The sequence below is a fragment of the Cebus imitator genome, unplaced genomic scaffold (assembly GCF_001604975.1).
Source record: "Cebus imitator isolate Cc_AM_T3 unplaced genomic scaffold, Cebus_imitator-1.0 Scaffold14, whole genome shotgun sequence".
NCBI lineage: Eukaryota > Metazoa > Chordata > Mammalia > Primates > Cebidae > Cebus > Cebus imitator.
The window spans coordinates 1-18117 of record NW_016107329.1 but is presented as its reverse complement, the minus strand read 5'-3'; the positions used below and the strand labels follow the sequence as shown (position 1 = coordinate 18117).

At 40.0% G+C, this 18117-nt stretch overlaps 1 protein-coding gene and 1 pseudogene across 4 annotated transcripts in view; one reads left to right on the top strand and one right to left on the bottom strand.

The window, feature by feature from the left end:
* Nucleotides 1-9583, bottom strand: part of ITGBL1 (integrin subunit beta like 1) — a 274140-nt gene extending 264557 nt beyond the window's left edge. For all 4 annotated transcript variants that reach the window (XR_001817264.2, XM_017501329.2, XM_037728946.1 and 1 more), the window contains exons 1-2: nucleotides 9248-9583; nucleotides 8081-8298 (exon numbers count right to left, since the gene is read on the bottom strand). Coding sequence is in view for 3 of the 4 variants with exons in the window: in XM_017501329.2 (XP_017356818.1) it covers nucleotides 8081-8298; nucleotides 9248-9345 (316 nt within the window). In the remaining variant the exon portion in view is untranslated. The remainder of the gene's footprint in view (nucleotides 1-8080; nucleotides 8299-9247) is intronic.
* A 6361-nt stretch (nucleotides 9584-15944) lies between these two features.
* Nucleotides 15945-16062, top strand: LOC119467573 (annotated as a pseudogene).
* The last annotated feature ends 2055 nt before the right edge of the window (nucleotides 16063-18117 follow it).

The window sequence follows — 18117 nt, the reverse complement described above, 5'->3', positions numbered from 1 at the left end:
CCCAAAACCTAAAATGCAATAAAATAAATAAAGGGAAAAAAAAAGAATGGACAAAAAATAAGATGACAGCAAAAAATAACTAAACTCCTTGTGAAAAATCAAATTATTTGAAATGAAATTTTTAAAAAAGAAATGTGATGAGGAGGAGGGGTTCAAACAGGAGGAAGAAGAGAGGCTAAATACGTAACAGAGCATTAGGAGTTTTAAGAACTAGAATGGGCTAGGCGCAGCGCTTATAATCCCAGCACTTTGGGAGGCGAAGGCCATTGGATCACCTGAGGTCAGGAGTTCAAGACCAGCCTGGCCAACATGGTTAAACCCCGTCTCTATTAAAAATACAAAAATTAGCTGGGCATGGTGGCACTCAGCTGTAGTCCCAGCTACTCGGGAGGCTGAGGCAGGAGAATAGCTTGAACCTGACAGGAGGAGGCTTTGCAGTGAGCCGATATTGAACCACTGCACTCCAGCCTGGGTGATAGAGCAAGGCTTCAGCTCAAAAAAAAGAAAAAAAAAAAAAAAACACCAAAAATAGGATGACCCCTATTCAATCTTCAGTTGTTTGCATTCTTATGATTAAATAACACACAACCCAATGTCTCCAGAACATTCAGTAATGTTTACTACATATTTTTAAAAATCTATGAGTTATTTTGATTTTGTTTTTTATTGTGTTACTTTCTGCATTTTTGCAACTGAAGAAGCAGTTTCTGGGATCAACCTATTTGGGATCAACAATTTAGAGGAGATCAAGGAACAGCTTAGAAATAACAGGAATCTCAGACGGGGGACGAGTCAGAAACAGAATTGTACTGACAGAGTAAAGCCCTGGGAGTTTGCAGAGGTCTAAAGGTTTCCAGCAGAGAAAAAGAATGAAAATTCCAGATTCAAGGACTAATTACACAGTTTTGAGGGTAGGATTCTGGAGCATTCCATGAGATCAATTATGATGGTATAAATCAGGGTACAGATTTCAGGGACAGGAGCACAAAAGGCAGGTTCTGAGACAAAGACAGATACAAGACTCAGAAGACTGGAAATGCAGTGATTTGGGGCATGATGCAGTAAGCTCTCAGATTCCTCACGCTGGCCAGGGCTGAGGGCACACCCAGCCCTGGCACTATGGAACAGGCAAGCTGTGACAGAGTAGTTCAAAGACTACCAGAGTAATTTCAAGACATGAATTTAGTGCTGGAGAAAGATATAACATGGAAAGAAAATTGCTTATTTGAAAATAAATCTCTTAGGATCAGGAATTAAGCTAGGGTAGGAGAGGGGTGTCTGGCATATGTAAGCATAATAGCTCCAGTGATTTATTAATCACTCACATGTATTTGACACTGTCATTATCCCTATTTGGTACTATTATTGCCCTCTTTTCAACCATAAGGAAACAGAGGTTACAACCTCTTGGATAAACCCCCTGTAGCGCCACAGCAGGCAAGTGACAATGTCAGGCACTGAACTCAGGCAAATCCTGGGCTTTACGTCCCTCTTCATGTTTTAGACAGACACCTAGTGTTCCTTATCCAAAATTATATGCAAAAGGCCAGGTGCCATGGTTCATGTCTATAATCCCAGCACTTTGGCAGACCAAGGCAGGCAAATTACCTGAGGTCAGGAGTTGGCCAACAAGGTGAAACCCCATCTCTACTAAAAATACAATAACTAGCCAGGCATGGGGGTGCACGACTGTAGTCCCAGCTAATGAGGAGACTGAGGCAGGAGAATTGCTTGAACCCCGCATATGAAGTTTGCAGTGAGCTGCTAATATCCAGAATCTACAAAGAGCTTAAACAAATTTACAAGAAGGAAAAACAATGCCATCAAAAGTGGGCAAAGGATATGAACTGACACTTTTCAAAAGAAGACATTTATGCAGCCAACAAGCATGAAAAAAAGCTCTTCATCACTGGTCATTAAAGGAATGCAAATCAAAACCACATTGAGATATTATCTCACGACAGCTAGAATGGCATTTTTTTCTTAGATTGTTGAATGATTTCCCTCCAAGCCTATTTGTGGATTCACTCAGGATTTTTCTTTCTTAGTCTTTTTCTATTTTCCAACTTCTCTCCCTTTCTTCAATCCTCATCCTGTCTTCCTTGCTCACTCTTTTACCTCTATCTAGCCCACCTTGGATTTACCAGTAATGGATTGCTGGATCAAATGATATTTCTATTTCTAGATCCTTGAGGAATCACCACACTGTCTTCCACAAAGGTTGAACTAATTTACATTCCCACCAACAGTGGAAAAGCATTCCTATTTGTCCACATCCTCTCCAGCATCTGTTGTCTCCTGATTTTTAATGATTACCATTAATAATCACACATAATTCCCATACTATTTACTTAATAGTATAAAAGTCAAATATCCTCAAGAAAAAAATTACTAATTTTGACATATTAAAAATGTTTCAATGTATTCTAATTGTTTTATATTATTACTGTTTGCACATAAAAATCAATGTTTATAAGAATGGCATATGTTCATTTATTTAGCTTTTTAAAACAGGGCCTCCCTCTCTTGCCCAGGTTGGAGTGCAATGGCATGATCATGGCTTACTGTAACCTACACCTCCTGGTCTCAAGCCATCCCCCTCTCTCAGCCTCCCTAGTAGCTGGGACTACAGGTGTGCACCACACCCAGCTAATTTTTGTATCTTTGGTAGAGACAGAGTTTTACCATGTTGCCCAGGCTGATCTCAAACTCCTACGCTCAAGCAATCCCACCTATCTCAGCCTCCCAAAGTGCTGGGATTATAGGTGTGAGCCACCACATCCAGCTAAGGATGGCTTATAGTCTGAATAAATGTAGAGGTGTATAAAGGATATGAATATTAAATAAATTTATACATATATATAATATGAATCATGCTCAATGTCACACAGAATATAAGGTTCTTCATATCCATAAGGATATTGTAGCAGAATAAGACACTAAATATCAGATAAATTTAAAAACTGGCTTAGGGTTAACAACACAAACAAGTTAACCCATGTTAACAGCTCAGACAAGATTCTCATCCTGCCCCAGATGTGTTGGCCAATGAAATCGGAATCTCCTTCTGCTAGCATTAATTTTTTATTTTCTATCAATTCCAGATAAAAATAAGAGTTCTTCAAAAAGAACTTTAAGTCAAGGATTTGCTTATCTGTTCCTTTCTTGAGATTTCTTTATTCCATCAGTTCCATCACATTTCCAATCTCACAGACTTAAGAACCCAGCATGAGTTTTAATTCATCTTACTCATCCTTGGACACTAATTCATATTGATTCTGCTTTTAAATGGACTTTAAAAATAATAATGATTCTGTTCTTATTGCCGCTCCTGTGGAGTTCCTCCCCATTGATTCTCCACTTTAACTTGCCATACCTTTGGGTACCATACAGCAGGCCATCTGTGGGCTCCTCATTGGCAGATTAAAAGTATGTGCAAATAAATAACAGTGTGATACAAAGTAACATTGTAATACAACTAAGATACAGTATAATAACTATTTACATAGCATATATGTTGCATGAGGTATTAGATGTAATCAAGACGTGATTTCAAGTTTACTGGGGGAGGCATATAGGTTACACGCAAATACTATACCATTTTATATCAGAGACGGGAACATCCTTGGTATCCACTGGTCGGGGGAGATTCCCTGGAATCAATCCCCAGCAGATACAGAGGACTGACTGTATTTCTTTCCATGAATCAGAGCACTAAGGATCATTCCCATCTTTGGAACTCTTAATAGCTCTTTTATGCTGTTTAATCAAGAACAAACTCTCCACAATATGATCAACTGTAATTCCCAACATATCCTTTATTACTTTCCTTACAGCTCTAATAACCAGCCCTGACAACCCTTGTAGCCCTCACTGATCCCCAAACATCCACATGCTTTTCTGCCTCTACATCTTTGCTAAGATTGTCCTTACTCAGAATTCCAACAGTCCACCTTTTGGATTAAAAAATCTCCCAGTACTTAAGTGCTTATGTCAAATGCTACCTCTTTGTCAAGAACTTTTAACCATAATATATAATCCCTGGCTCAATGGGGCCCTCATAAAAATTTGTACAAATGACACCTTGCATTACATTATAGATGTCTGATATTTCTCTGTGTCTCTCTACTAATGATAAGCTGCCTTTTATCCCTCATCTTTACACTCCCTTCAACAGGAGACAGCCTAGAAAATATGCAGTACTTCACAAGTGTTGCTAAATTGAATCCAATGAGCTCTTTCTAAATTACTAAAACCAAAACTCCTTAAGTGACATATTTCAACAGCAATTTTAAAAGATTTCTAAGAAACCAATATATTATTTAAGTATCATTATAGCTGGTCATGGGGTCAACCAGGAATCAACTGAAAGTTTCATTCCACGCAATCAAATATTTTGCCGTTCTTAAAGACACGTTCTACCAAAATTATTTTACGCCTTAATAGACCATCACATCCACAGGAACACTCACTGGGCTGGATCTTTGTGCTATAAAAGTCTAAGGAAGATGTATGTGCCATGAACCAGTGGACACTGGAAGAAATAGACGTCTGATGGCAGGAGAATAATCACTTTGAACCAGCTCAAACTATGGTAAGTATGTTTCTTATGAGTCACAGTATCATAATCCCAATGGACTTAACTTTAAAACAGCATAGTGTATCTAATACAGCTGCTCTGAGGCTGGGCCAAAACAATTATCCTTACTTGACCTTTTGGGTCTTGAATCAATAACAGGCCCAGACTACATGAAGAGAACTAAGTTGCTCTCACTGCATTAAATGCCCGACAAACATCAGGCCAGCTGTCTATCCATCTATCATCTCCATTCACCCATCCTTCTATCCATACTAGCCCCCCTCTAATGCATCACTGTAATGATATTATGTTATGCATGTATACATTTTAATATGTACTGAGCACTTCATGTCACACACTAGTCTAAGTATTCTACATATGTTAAACCTTATAATAGTTCTATAAGGTAGGTACAGTTATTCCCATTTTACAGATGAAGAAATCAAGACTCAGAATGTTTAAGTAACTGCCCAAGTTCAAACAGCTATTAAGTAGTAGGACTGGGATTTTAATCCTGGAAATTTTCTCCCAGAGTCCATTCCTTTTTTGAGAAAGCATTTTATTCTTAAGTCTTGCCAGGCTGGACTCACTGCAACCTCCACCTCCCAGGTTCAAGCAATTCTCCTGCCTCGGCCTTTCAATTAGCTGTGATTACAGATGCATGCCACCACCACCAGCTAATTTTTATATTTTTTAGTAGAGATGAGGTTTCACCATGTTGGCCAGGCTAGTCTTGAATCCTAACCTCAGGTGATAACCTGCCTCTGCCTTCCAAAGTGCTGGGATTACAGGCATGATCCACCACACCTAGCTTAGAGCCCATATTTTTAATCACTCCATGATACAGTACTATGAGAGAAGGACTTTGTTTTCTTCTTAGAAGTTGGAGAGGTCTCTGAAAGTTACCCTATTTCTGGAAAGGACCTACAGGAACCTGTTATAGAAGTAAAGGCACAGGTGCACATAAACATAGGAAACCTGCTAGGTTTCCATATTACAGTTATAAAATTGGAACTATTTCTTAAAAATAAAATTGAGAAGCTAAATTTGAAGCATAGAATACTTCTATGCGAGCTTGCAAGGCAGCCCTATGTGCTACTGGTAGGGATCTCTGCATGGACCCCATAGATGTGGTCAGGGCAATTGCCTGGACAGATTCTGCTCAAGGCCCTCGATGGGCATCAGTCAGCAAGGTGAGAATGAGAAATGAACTTCATTATTCCATTCAGCCTTAAAATAAAGAGAAGCATTTGGTCTTCTACAGAAATGCATACATAACCAAACAAAAGCATGCTTGACTCAGTCCTGTATTTTGTACCAGGAAGGAAGGAATGCAGTGACTAAGATGCTATGAATAAACAACAAATCATTTTCTATGGGAGGGAGAAAAGAACGCTGTCTACCACAGCATTCCTTCTTCATAGTTTCACCAAAAAAAGCACCAGTCTCGGTTCTTCAACAGGGAAAGTGAACCTGATGGCACTCACAACTTTCACCAGCGACAGGCTGCATCTTACCTCTAACTCACTAATAAAACAACAGTAGAAAAAGTCCTGGAAAATGTGTTCCAAATTCATGATATTGAAGAAGGCTTGCCAGAGGCCATAAGTCAGAGAAGCCAAGTAACAGCTGAATTTGGAATGAAATATTGGACAATAACTTAGCTTTCATTCTGAAGGGCTACCTTTAATAACATTGCAGCTTGTAGGACTGACAAAGTTAAATAACAAGTCGTGGCAGTCGATATGTTATTTTTATTTTTATTTAATTAATATATTTTTGAGACGAAGTCTCACTCTGTCGCCCAGGCTGGAGTGCAGTGGCTTGATCTCACCTCACTGCAACCTCCAAAGTATGACAATGCGTAACTTAATTGGCGCTAATGTGAAGGGAAGTGTGTCCCCACCCTTCACCCTTCTAAGGAGTGGCAGGAATCACAGAAGAGAAATTCCGACCTCCCTAGGGAGGAGACAATGCCGCACCCTTACCTGCAAGGTGCTCCCATCGTAGGTCTCGCACATCCAATTGTGGCACTCACACAGGGGCCCGAAGAGCTCCCAGGTTCAAGTAATTTTTTTGCCCCACCCTCCCAATTAGCTGGGATTACAGGCGTCTGTCACCATGCCTGACTAATTTTTTCATTTTTAGTAGAGACAGCGTTTCACCATGTTGGTATGGCTGGTCTTGTACTCCTGACCTCAAGTGATTCGCCTGCCTCGGCCTCCCAAAGTGTTGGGATTATAGGCATGAGCCACCCCGCCTGGCATTTAGTATTTTTAAATGGTTGATCTGCAGCCTTCACAGGGAAAACAAATCAAGTAGATGCACCTGCGCCCTTCCAAATTCCTTCTCTATTTTTTGCATTGCCAAGCAGCCCAGGTTCCAAGAAAAAAAATATTTTGTTATAAACTAATTCTTGATCTTTCTATGTTAGTGATGGTCATCTTATTAGTCTTAGCTACATTGAGGGTAAAATAAGTGGCTAGTTTTTCCTACAAATTTGCCAAGTCCTGGCTGGAATGTATTGTGTTGTGCTTCCACAAATGGAGTTCTGTGTCACTCACAAGGTACTAATTGAAGCTGTTGGCCTTAAGTAAAATGACACATTTGTCTGAAACAGATAAAGAGGTGAAGGGTGTTCTCTGGGAAGGAATTTTTTGACCCTTTCCAATATCAGAACCTGAATCACTCCTTAAAAATGTGCAAGGAAAATGAATGTATTTTCACTCCACCCTTACAAAATACCAAGTTTCACTGCAACTCAAAAATCCAAGCAGCTAAAACACTACAAGAACAGTCTAAGTAAATACGTGCCTCTTTATTTTTTCCTTGTTGCAGTTTACTGATATGCATTCCTGCCTGTGAAGTATCTTCTAATGATGAGAGGGCAGATCAAGCTTCAAAGACAAAACCTGCCTCCCCTGGAATGGAGGAAAATAATACATTCCGCCTCCCGGTTTCCTATGTAAAATAAAATACAGGCCTATGATCTGCAAATATTATGATTAACATTCTTGATAGGGATAGAGCCCAGTAACATAACTCCATTTGTGAGGACGTTATGGAATTTGGTCTGTGATAAGGAACTTTAGTGGCAAGTGAGATTTCAGAATTAAGCAAATGACGGCCAGGTGCAGTGGCTCAGGCCTGTAATCCCAACACTTTGGGAAGCCAAGGAGGACGGCTTCAGCCCAGGCGTTGGAGACCAGTCTGGGCAACATAGCAAGACCTTATCTTTAAAAAGAATAATAATTACATTAAAAATATAATTGTGTGAATGATTTTTTTAAATTATTACTTTCATTCAAGTTTGGAGCCTGGGGGATAAAAGTATCGTGATAAATGATGCGGGAATTAGCCAAAGCGTGCCAACTGCGGTGACTTAATTGGTGCTTGTGTGAAGGAAGCAGTGTCCCCACCCTTCACTCTTCTAGCGAGCGGCAGAAATCCCACAGGAGGAGTTGCGACCTCCCGAGGGAGGAGCCAGCGCCGCCCTCTTACCTGCACAGGTGCTCCCGTCGTAGGTCTCGCACACCCACTCGTGGCACTCACACAGGGGCCCGAAGAACATGCCCGGCTCGGTCACGTGGCAGATGCAGACGCCGCAGTCGCAGCGGCCCCGGCCGTGGCACAGCGCGGCCCCCGGCGGCTGCCCAGGTGCGCGGCAGCGGCGCTCGGACTCGGCCCGGGACAGCCTGCAGGCGGCGCCCGGCCAGCTCCTGCGCGGGCGACAAGCAACAGCCGGGCGGGGTCAGACGCGGGCGCCGCCCCCTGCTCCGAGCCCACGTTTCCTCCCCAGCGTTCCCTCCAGGTGGAGACCTACAAGCCCGGGAACCGGAAGCCTGAGGCCCACCCTCCCTGGGGTCCAAGCGCTGCCTGGGAGGGCTGCATTTTCCCAAGCAAACAGGTACCACCCACCTGAGACAAGACCAGGGCCCACATGTGTAAGGGGTGACTGTGCCCCTGGTCACAGGTCCTTCTTCCAGGTGACACAGGAGATCTGCCCCGCTCTTGGGTAATTTGTCTCTGAATCTAATTTGCACATTGAGATTAGATAGAAAGTAATCCAAGGTACGGCACTTTGCTGACTTTTCAGTTCTCCTTTAAAAAACCGTCCCACTGCTATCGACTGGCCAGTGGGCAGTTATAGTATGGAAAAGAAGACGTGAATCTATAGAAAGAGTTACATATATTATGATAGCATCGGATGTAATTTGCATTAAGCAGTCTTTAGGACTTTAAAAAGTTTAGTTTCGATATTGTGATGTGCCTCAAAGCTTCTTTCAGAATGTGATACAAAATGTAATACGGACCTCCCGTTGGTGCTGTCAGGAAACAGAGCTCATTCTGCTTTATAGGCTGTGAGAAGATACAGGTACACACAGAACTACCTTTAACTCATGGCAGAAGTTCCTCCTGATATGTCTTTGCAGAAGAGGAAATGATATTTTTATTCAATGATTGCATTTTCCCAAAGGAAAAGCAAAAGGACAGACATGAGGCAATTCACAGTGTTGGTACAAGGAGAGGGAAAGGAGCAGGTTGAAAACAGTTTATCCCGTGTCCAATTTAGTAACAGCTCTTGGCTTAGGGCAGCCATCCTGCAACCTTGAGCCCTGCCACCTAAGCAGGGCAGGTCTGTCCTGAAGAATAACAAACCAGACTTACCTCAGAGATGGCGAGAAGCTTTGAGGAACAGCTGACAGCCCAGCAAAGAGAAGGGAGGACGCCAGCAGAAAGAAGTTGCTGAAGCCTGGGGGACGCATGCTGCGCTCCTGGGCTGCTGGGGCGAGCTGCACTTCTGCAAGGTGGGGTTCAGCAGGGGAGGCAGCAGGAGGGAGTGGTGCCACCAGCAGATGGCCGGGCAGACGGACCCACGGACACCCAGGCGTGCAGGTCCAGGGCTCCAGCCGGAGTTGCAATTGCAGCGAGGATTTGGGCAGCGGCGCTGCTCTGGGCGGGGTGCTGGTGCCAAACCCCTCAGTGGAGAGTCTAGGCAGGGAAGTAATTAGAAACAGTTGTACAAGCAGATGGTTTATTTTGACCAAAAAAAAAAAAAAAAAAAGTGTCCTGTTCACAGATTTGAGAAAATCGTTTCTTTCTTCAAGTACAGGCCCCAGAAATCTTTGACAAGAGAATATTTGGACTGGCCGATATTAAAGAGGCCTTTAAAATAATCCCTGAGTTGTGAAGAGGAAGGGTGAGACCAGTGACAGTCGGTGTGAACACTTGGGTAGGGAATTACTTTCACCACACGCTTTGAAAGAAGATACACTCTTTGGAGTTTGGGTTGGGTGGGGGGGGGCAAGGAAATCTAGCAAATATAACTTTTTCTTGCATTTATTATCCTTTGATTTAAGCTGTGGATATTTCATTTCTTTGGTCTTTAAAAAGTGTGTCACGCTTCCAGTAGTTTATCACACCACATTTTTTTTTTGACTTGGACAGTTTAAATTGTTGTCCCAAATTCACCCCATTCTCCCCATATATAAAATGTGAGAAAAGAAAATTAAATGTTTATTTATAGCATAAATTGCACTGAAAAACAATTGGTGTCGTTTACTAAGCACCTACTATACGCCAGTCCTTTCGTATGTTTTCTCTAATTATGGCAATAATCACACATTTATTTATGCATTAGCAAATGGGGATTTAGCATCTCTCAGGTGCCAGGTTTTGTGCAAGTTCTACTGCTATCTACTGGCCAATGGGCAGTTATATTATGGAAAAGATGAGGTGAATCTATAGAAAGAGTTAGACATATTATGATAGCATCATAAATATATGGTATATATTTATGAATAACAGGGAATATAGAATATGTATTTTATATATATATATATATATATATATATATAGAGAGAGAGAGAGAGAGAGAGAGAGAGAGAGAATATAACAGGGAACTAAGGAAGCATGATCTCTGCTCGCTCAGAGTCCAATGAGCTAGAAAGACATTAAAACAAAACCACAAAAACAAGGACAAACAGTTGCAAGCGCAATGAGAAGTTACCTCCAGATGAGATACAGGCACTTGATCTAATCCAAGATGGTAGCATTTGAACAAAAAACTGAAAAAGTCATAGAATTAAATTGGGTGGAAATAAGAAGGTGGCATAGAACAGGGAAGCATCCTTACTCCCATTTTAAAGGTAAAAAAAAAAAAAAAAACTGAGGGCAAAGAGGTCAATTGACTTGCTCAAATTCACACAGGAAGTTAGTCATATTTCAGCTGAAATCTAAAGCACATACACTATCCCCTACATTTGTGGTCATCTGGGAAAAGTATGTAGCAGGTTATATAAAAAAGAGGAAAACATTTTTCCTTCATCCTAAGAAAAGCACTATAACTGCAATGCTTCCTCAGGAAATAGAACCATCCAAGAATCATCTGTGGTCCTGGTCCCTTAAAATCAGGGATGAACCATAACAGGATAGTATTTCTCCCTGTCATTTACGTGAGTATCTGGGCAAGACCACCACAATACTTGCTTGCTGGAGAAAGAATACAACAAAGGTCCTCTAATCATAGACCATCCCTTTTCCATTTCTACCCTAATCTCCACCCTGCACTAGGAGAGGTTTTTGATGGGGCACATCTGTGTGTCCCCCTACCCCAACCCCTACCCATACAATTTAACCTTTTTCAAATAGCTGATTTTCTGGCCACCATTAGATAAGGTGTGTATACACTGGTGGAGTCTTCTATTATAAGGACAGACTGGGGACAGGTATGCACAGTTTTGGGAGGATGTCTGGACAGGGAATCCTGGGGTCTTGGATACCCAAAGTGTGTCTTAGAAAAAAAAAAAAAAGACACAGGTTCTGAGTTGGCAAGTTCCCTAAGTCACAAGAACTTTTCCTGTGGGGAAGTGTCTGTCTAAAAGAAAGACAGAATGGGAATTACTAAGTCAATGGTTCTCAAAGCATGGTCTATGAACTGGCAACGTCAGCATCATTTGGGAACTTGTGGAAATGCAAGTTCTCAGGCCCCCACCCTAGCTCTAAGGGATCACAGAATGCATTTGAATCATATCCCAAGATGTCTATTTGTACATAACAGCTTGAGAAGCCTGCAAAGCACAGGGCTCAGGGCTGAGCCTGAGGGTGCCTGGATCTAAGAGTGGAACTTCCACCCACCTTTAGTACCAATTCTAGAGTTGCATTTTATCCTGCCCACATGTGATAGTACAAGGACATAGGAACAGGCTTTCCTGTCAACAACCAGACACCTAGTGACTCAGAGAATATGGTAATTGTAGAAGGGAAGTATCTATTCCAAAGCCTGACTAGGAATTTGCAATAAAAACATGGAAGCTTTAATAAATGAGTCATGTATTGTTTGCTCCTTGCATATTTTCTGAGGGGAAAAAAATCATTATGAATAGAGACCTGAGGTTTGACTATTTTTAAATGGATTAAAGTGATTTTGTTTAACCTGTAGTATTTTCATACAGTGTAGTATTCGATGAGCAATATTATCTTTAATATATTATTCAGTTTGAAGTGAAGACAGTATGTACTAGGTGACTGAGAGGTTATAAATGTCCAGATCATTACATTACTGTGACTAAGAAATAAAATTCCTAGTCAGTTGAAATAGTTATATTGTGGCTGACTTGGTGACTCAGTCAAAAGTCTTGGATCCACAGAAACTGTGTTGAAATGAAAGGGTAACTTTAAATTTATGCCTTTTAGCATACTTACTTTTTTTCTGCCAAAGTATTGAATGCCTTGGAAACACCCACTCCCTCCATTTTCCCAGTTTTCAGAACCTCAAGGACACACATGTGGCAAGAAAGGTCCTGAGTTTCTCAATTCTGCTGGCTGGAGACCCAGCAGTGGGTTGGATGCATGATGAAGGGTGCCTGAAAGGGCCTGGTGCATCTGGAACTCAACTCAAAAAGATTGAAAACACCCTAGTACTTGAATGCAGTCCTTCAGTTCTCAGGTTACACAATCAGAGAATTTCATCATTCAAGATATTTTTAAAGGTTGTCTAATTCAAAACTAAATTTGTTGATAACATACTGTATATTTGCCAAGTAATTAGGTGGCCTTGGTAAGAAAAAAAAAATAAGAGGACCACTTATTTTTTTTTTCTGAGAATTGTTCTAAAGGTTTTACCCCTTGATTCCAGATCTGCTCTAAGAAGACATTTAAAATAATATACTAGCCACAAGCCTTGAATCAAATATTCAATGATAATAGCATATTCCCCAGTCTATATAACCCCCAAACAATTCTACACTTAGTAAAGATAAATATTTTCATTTCCTTCATCTCTTCTTTATGTATTTTAAGTTTAAGCTTTCAATGCCCTGATTTCTAAGTGTTTTTGCTTTTTCTGGGATGGATGCCTTTTGGAAAGTATGATATACACAACTGAAACCAATCAGGTAGGTGTGGCCTAATGATGTGGAACAGATCAGTCCTTTCAGCATTCTTGTTTCATATGGTATACTTCTACCAATAAAACTGAAGGTCATATTCGCTTTTTTGAGTGCCACATTGTCCCAGTTGTATGCTTTCATAAGTGTATTTTTCCCCAAACACAAATTGATATTTATCTTTATCCTTTTTCATCTAAGCTCAGTTCTTTTATCCAGTCAGTAAAAATTATGGTTACTGGTTTTATATTTCTTTCACCCTCCCAAAAGTAAATAGGATGAGCACACATTCTGTATCTTTATCCAAATAATTAACAAGATAGTTGGAAAAAAAATTAGGCTGAGGACCAAGTTTAGATACAACCTTTCTTTAAGACAATGTTAGCCCCTTAGTCAGCACATATTAATAGGCCATGCAACCACTTGCAAGTGTACTGAGTTGTCTAATATGAACCTATTTCTTCATTTTGCTCAGAAAAATATTATGAAAGATCCCATCAGTTGCTTTACTATTTTAGTTTACCACATAAATAGGCTATCACTCCTTTTCTTCCCTCATCTAAAATAGTGCCCAATATATATTACATACTCAATATATATTGATTCCATAAATGAAAATGATGTACAACATGAATAATAAATTTATGACCCAGCAAAGGATACAGGTGATATAGTGGATTCTGGGTGAGTTGTCAGATGACATTTTGGCCTTTAGTATCCCCCTGACATGACTGTGAATTCAACTTGAATCTATGTAACAACAGATCCTTTTCCTATATTCCCAATTTTTCTTAATTATATCATTTTAACTTAATCCCTTTAGACATAATTGTGAGAGTTATCTTTGGTTCCTGTCTACAATTCATCTGGATTTTCTGATAAATCCCTGAATCACATTGAGCCCACTTCTTAGTAATCTAGCCTTCCACTTCAAAATATATATTTCAGATCTTCATCTTATATCTTGTATGCTATTGCCATAGCCACCCAACTGGTCTCTGCATTTATTCTTATCTTTTTGTGTCTACATTTACCCTTCTCCCTGGGATATCTTTGTAGCATGCAAATTTCATCATGTCCATTCCCTATTGAAAATATTTTAGTAGCTCTCCATTGTCTATAGCATAAAACCCAAATACTCTATGAGTTCATATAAGATACTCTGTGTTTGGACTCTGACTGTCTCCATAGTGGATGTTGTGGTTCCTCCCAGATCCCCTCTCTGGGGCCCATGACAGTAGTAACTGCTGATGACTCATAGCTGCCCCCTCCCTGAGACTTGCCCTGTGCATAAGGGACAGGCTTCTTGGAGGCTGATCACTGAGATTGAGATAATTCCCTAATCCCCACCTCCAACAGTATTGACATCATTAAGCCTCTCATATTTGGAAACTGTAGAGCTGGACAGCTCCATCACTGTGCTTCTGTCAACAATGCAGAAAAGACTTAAAGACCCCAAAAACTGAAAGTGACAAGATGTGTAACAAGAAGATTTGTATAAATACTTTTACAGGAGAAATTTGACCTCAGATCTCCACCTATGACCCATTCAGATAGGAAGTTACCTCTTTCCCAACCCCATTGAGACCCTAGGCTTTAGACTCAGGAATACTGGACACAGCCAAAGGCAGTTATGAAAGAAAACAGGAATTAAGTGAAACTGAACCATCTGAACAGTGATAATCCAGCCCATTTTCTTACTTGCCCTATACCAGTCTTATTTCCCTCAGGAGCTATGGATTAAATTTTTAGTTTTTAGAAACTGAACATATATATATAAAGTAACAATGGTTGTGCATGAGGATATTTGAGGCTTTCATTAAAAAATAATTAGCTCTGGTGAAGTTCATCCTCAATAAGTCCTACTAATGTACTGTGAATTTACACTCTGATTTTGAAAACCACATTCTTTTTTTTCTATTTTTTATTTGTTTATTATACTTTTAGTTCTGGGGTACATGTACAGATTGTGCAGGTTTGTTACATAGGCATACACGTGCCATGGTGGTGAAAACCACACTCTTAATGAAAAGATCACTATTACTAGGCACCAGAACTTCAAGGAGCCCCTCCAAAATAAAAGGTCTAAATCAAAACAAACAAGCAACTAAAAAAAAATGCACAAATGAAAGAAACTCAGACGACATAGATGATGAAGGCAACAGGAAGCAATTTAAGTCACAAAGTATAATCCCCCTCCTCAGAGATAAGAAGATCTGGGTTTGCAGAAATATGCAGCCAGATGAATAGAACAATCAAAAACAAAGTGCCCTAAAAAAGTGAATTATAAATTAGCTGGAAAGAAGACACTAAAAGGGTTGAAAAATTAAAATGAGGAGAAGTTTCCTAAAAATTAAAGCCAAACAAAGATACAAATAAAGACTAAAAAATTAAATGCATTATCTATGAGATTTGACATCTAACTAATAAGAGTTCTGGAAAGGGAAAAGGAAAAATAATAAAGGAGATAAAATTAATGAAAAAAAATTCAAGAAAATTTCCCCAAACTGAATACCATGAGTTTTCATATTGTATAGTCTCACTTAACAGGTAAAAAGATGAATGAAAATTATGGAAACCAAAGAACATCTTGGGGACATTTCAGAACAATAGGAAAGTACATTAAAACAAAAACAAAAACAAACAAAAATAACTTTCCAAAAGAGAAGAAATGGTCACATACAGAGAACCAGGAACTAGAATGATATTGGATGCTTTAACAGTAACATTGGAAGCATTTTTTTGAAATTCAGAATGATGGTGATTTTCAGCTCATAATTCTATTTCCAACATACATGCTAATTAAAATATTTTCAGATATATTGGTTTTTAACAATGTTTCATCCTGGCCCCTTTCCTAGGAAGCTGATAGAAGACCTGATTCACCACTCTCCGGTCAAAAATCAAGAATGGGAAGACATGGAATCCAGGAAATCGGATAAAACTCAGAAGAAAGAAGAGAATAAGAACAAATAACGGTCTACGGCCATACCACCCAGAACACGCCAGATCTTGTCTGATCTCGAAGCTAAGCAGGGTCAGGCCTGGTTAGTACTTGGATGGGAGACTGCCTGGGAATACCAAGTGCAATAGGCAAAAAAAAAAAAAGAACAAATAATGAAGTTAAGGGGACTTTCAGAGGCAAGTTCTATGTTGCAGAACAACTAGTCTTGATTGCTATATAACAATGTGAGGCTTTAGAAGGCAGATCCTCAAGAAAACAGAAAATGGACCTATCAGAATTGACCTGATAAATTTGACAAGAAGCAGCATTGGACTAAGAGAAAAACATAACCATATGTACATAGACAACCAAAAAGATAGAAAACTGGTAATATCACCAAATTGGGAAGCAGAGGTACAGAGGAGATGGAATGGTAACATGAGGAAGCTATAGTCTTTGCTACCATAAATCGACTACAAGCAGCGCAAACACATATTTAGAAACATGAAGATAAATGCCATTGGGCCATTGGGGAGAATGGCACTGCACTTGATTTACGGTAGAGAAGCTGAAGCCTCTTGCTTCAGGGTAGCTACACTGGAGGTAGGAGGATGGGACTTCAGGCTTCTACATAAGCCTATTGGTAGTGCATCATTTGGCTTTTAAAACTGTTTTCAAGGATCATATTCCTTTAAAAATAATGCAGTTCATATGAACACCAAGGCCATGAAGTGAGGAGGGACGATCCAGTTCTTAGGGCATGAAGTTCTATTCATTAAAGTCCGTACAGGGCAGGGCACTACCCCTACCTCTTCTCTGACGGGGCTGGGCTCTTCTTCCTAATACCACCCAACAGTCTCTTGTCTACATGCATCAATTAATAAACTCATTTTGCAAACATCCCCACTACAGAAAGCATTCCCATGACGCTTCAATTTCAGGGGCTGAAATGCAAGCATAAGATGGTAATTTTCCTCAAGATTTGAGTATAAACCAAAACTGGAAATCTTGGTTTATAAATCCCGTTTCTGTTTCTTCATTTGTAGTCATACACTTCTATTCATCATCTGAGATCAAAGCTCTTTCTAAGCAAAACCCTTTCTTTAATTATGGCTTGTCTGGATATAATCTCTCCTTCCTTTTACTTTAAAGTGATGCCAAGCTTTAAAGGCAAGTTGAATTGTGAGATATTAAGCATTATTATTATAACTTCTCCAGTAGATTCTTTGGAAGAATATGACAGTTTGACCTCCTTCAAGCTTCTCCAAGAACTGGTCTGAGTCTGCAGAAATGTAAATATGAAGCAACATGACAGCAGTTCTCCCTGTTCGTCAAAATGTGGGTATGAACAAAGATCTCCCCAGGGCTAGGAGATCTTAAATAATCATACCAAATCCTGCTGTTCCCTTGTTTGCTTTATGTTTTATTTTTGCACTGACTTAGTTGACCAACACGAACTGGTTTGGTCATTCAGAAAGATTTTTGGTAACATCAGCAGCATCAGGTGGTTCCCAAAAGGACAAAAGAGAGCTGTAAGTTTCTGCCCCACAAACTATTTGGCGCTTGTCACAAGGAAAGCAAGCCTCAGACCTGAAATAGCCAAACATGTTCACATTTATCAGCAAACATGCAAGAATGGTCATACAGCCTATATGGAAAAGTAATATCCATCCCCACCCCTCTGTCTTCTGATATAACAACCCAAGCTTTGTATAGAAGCTTCCCTCTGAATCCCCTGAAGCACATTCAGTGGCATTTTTACCACCCATAGGATTGGCAAATCTCTTGTCGTCAAGGTCTTTAGTGAATAGAAGCAGAACCCATGGCCTCCAGACCTCATGTACCTCAAAGCTGGTGAAACTGATGGGCTGGCTGGTTTTAATACTTGGCACTTGTCACAAGGAAAGCAAACCTCAGACCTGAAATAGCCAAACATGTCCACATTTATCAGCTTGTCCAAATTTATACAAGAGACTCACTCCAAGCCAATCCCTTATCTTAAACACCATACATCCCACCAATTAAAAACTGCTTCTAATATTCATTATACTGATAAAGCACATCTAAACTATGATACAAATAAGGATCAATGTACGCACATACACACCACGCTATACACATGTTGAAGCAATTCGAAATAACCGTGAATACAGATAGTACTGGTTAAAGCAGTTTCAAATGTGTGTATCTGTTTTTGTGAAGTTGTT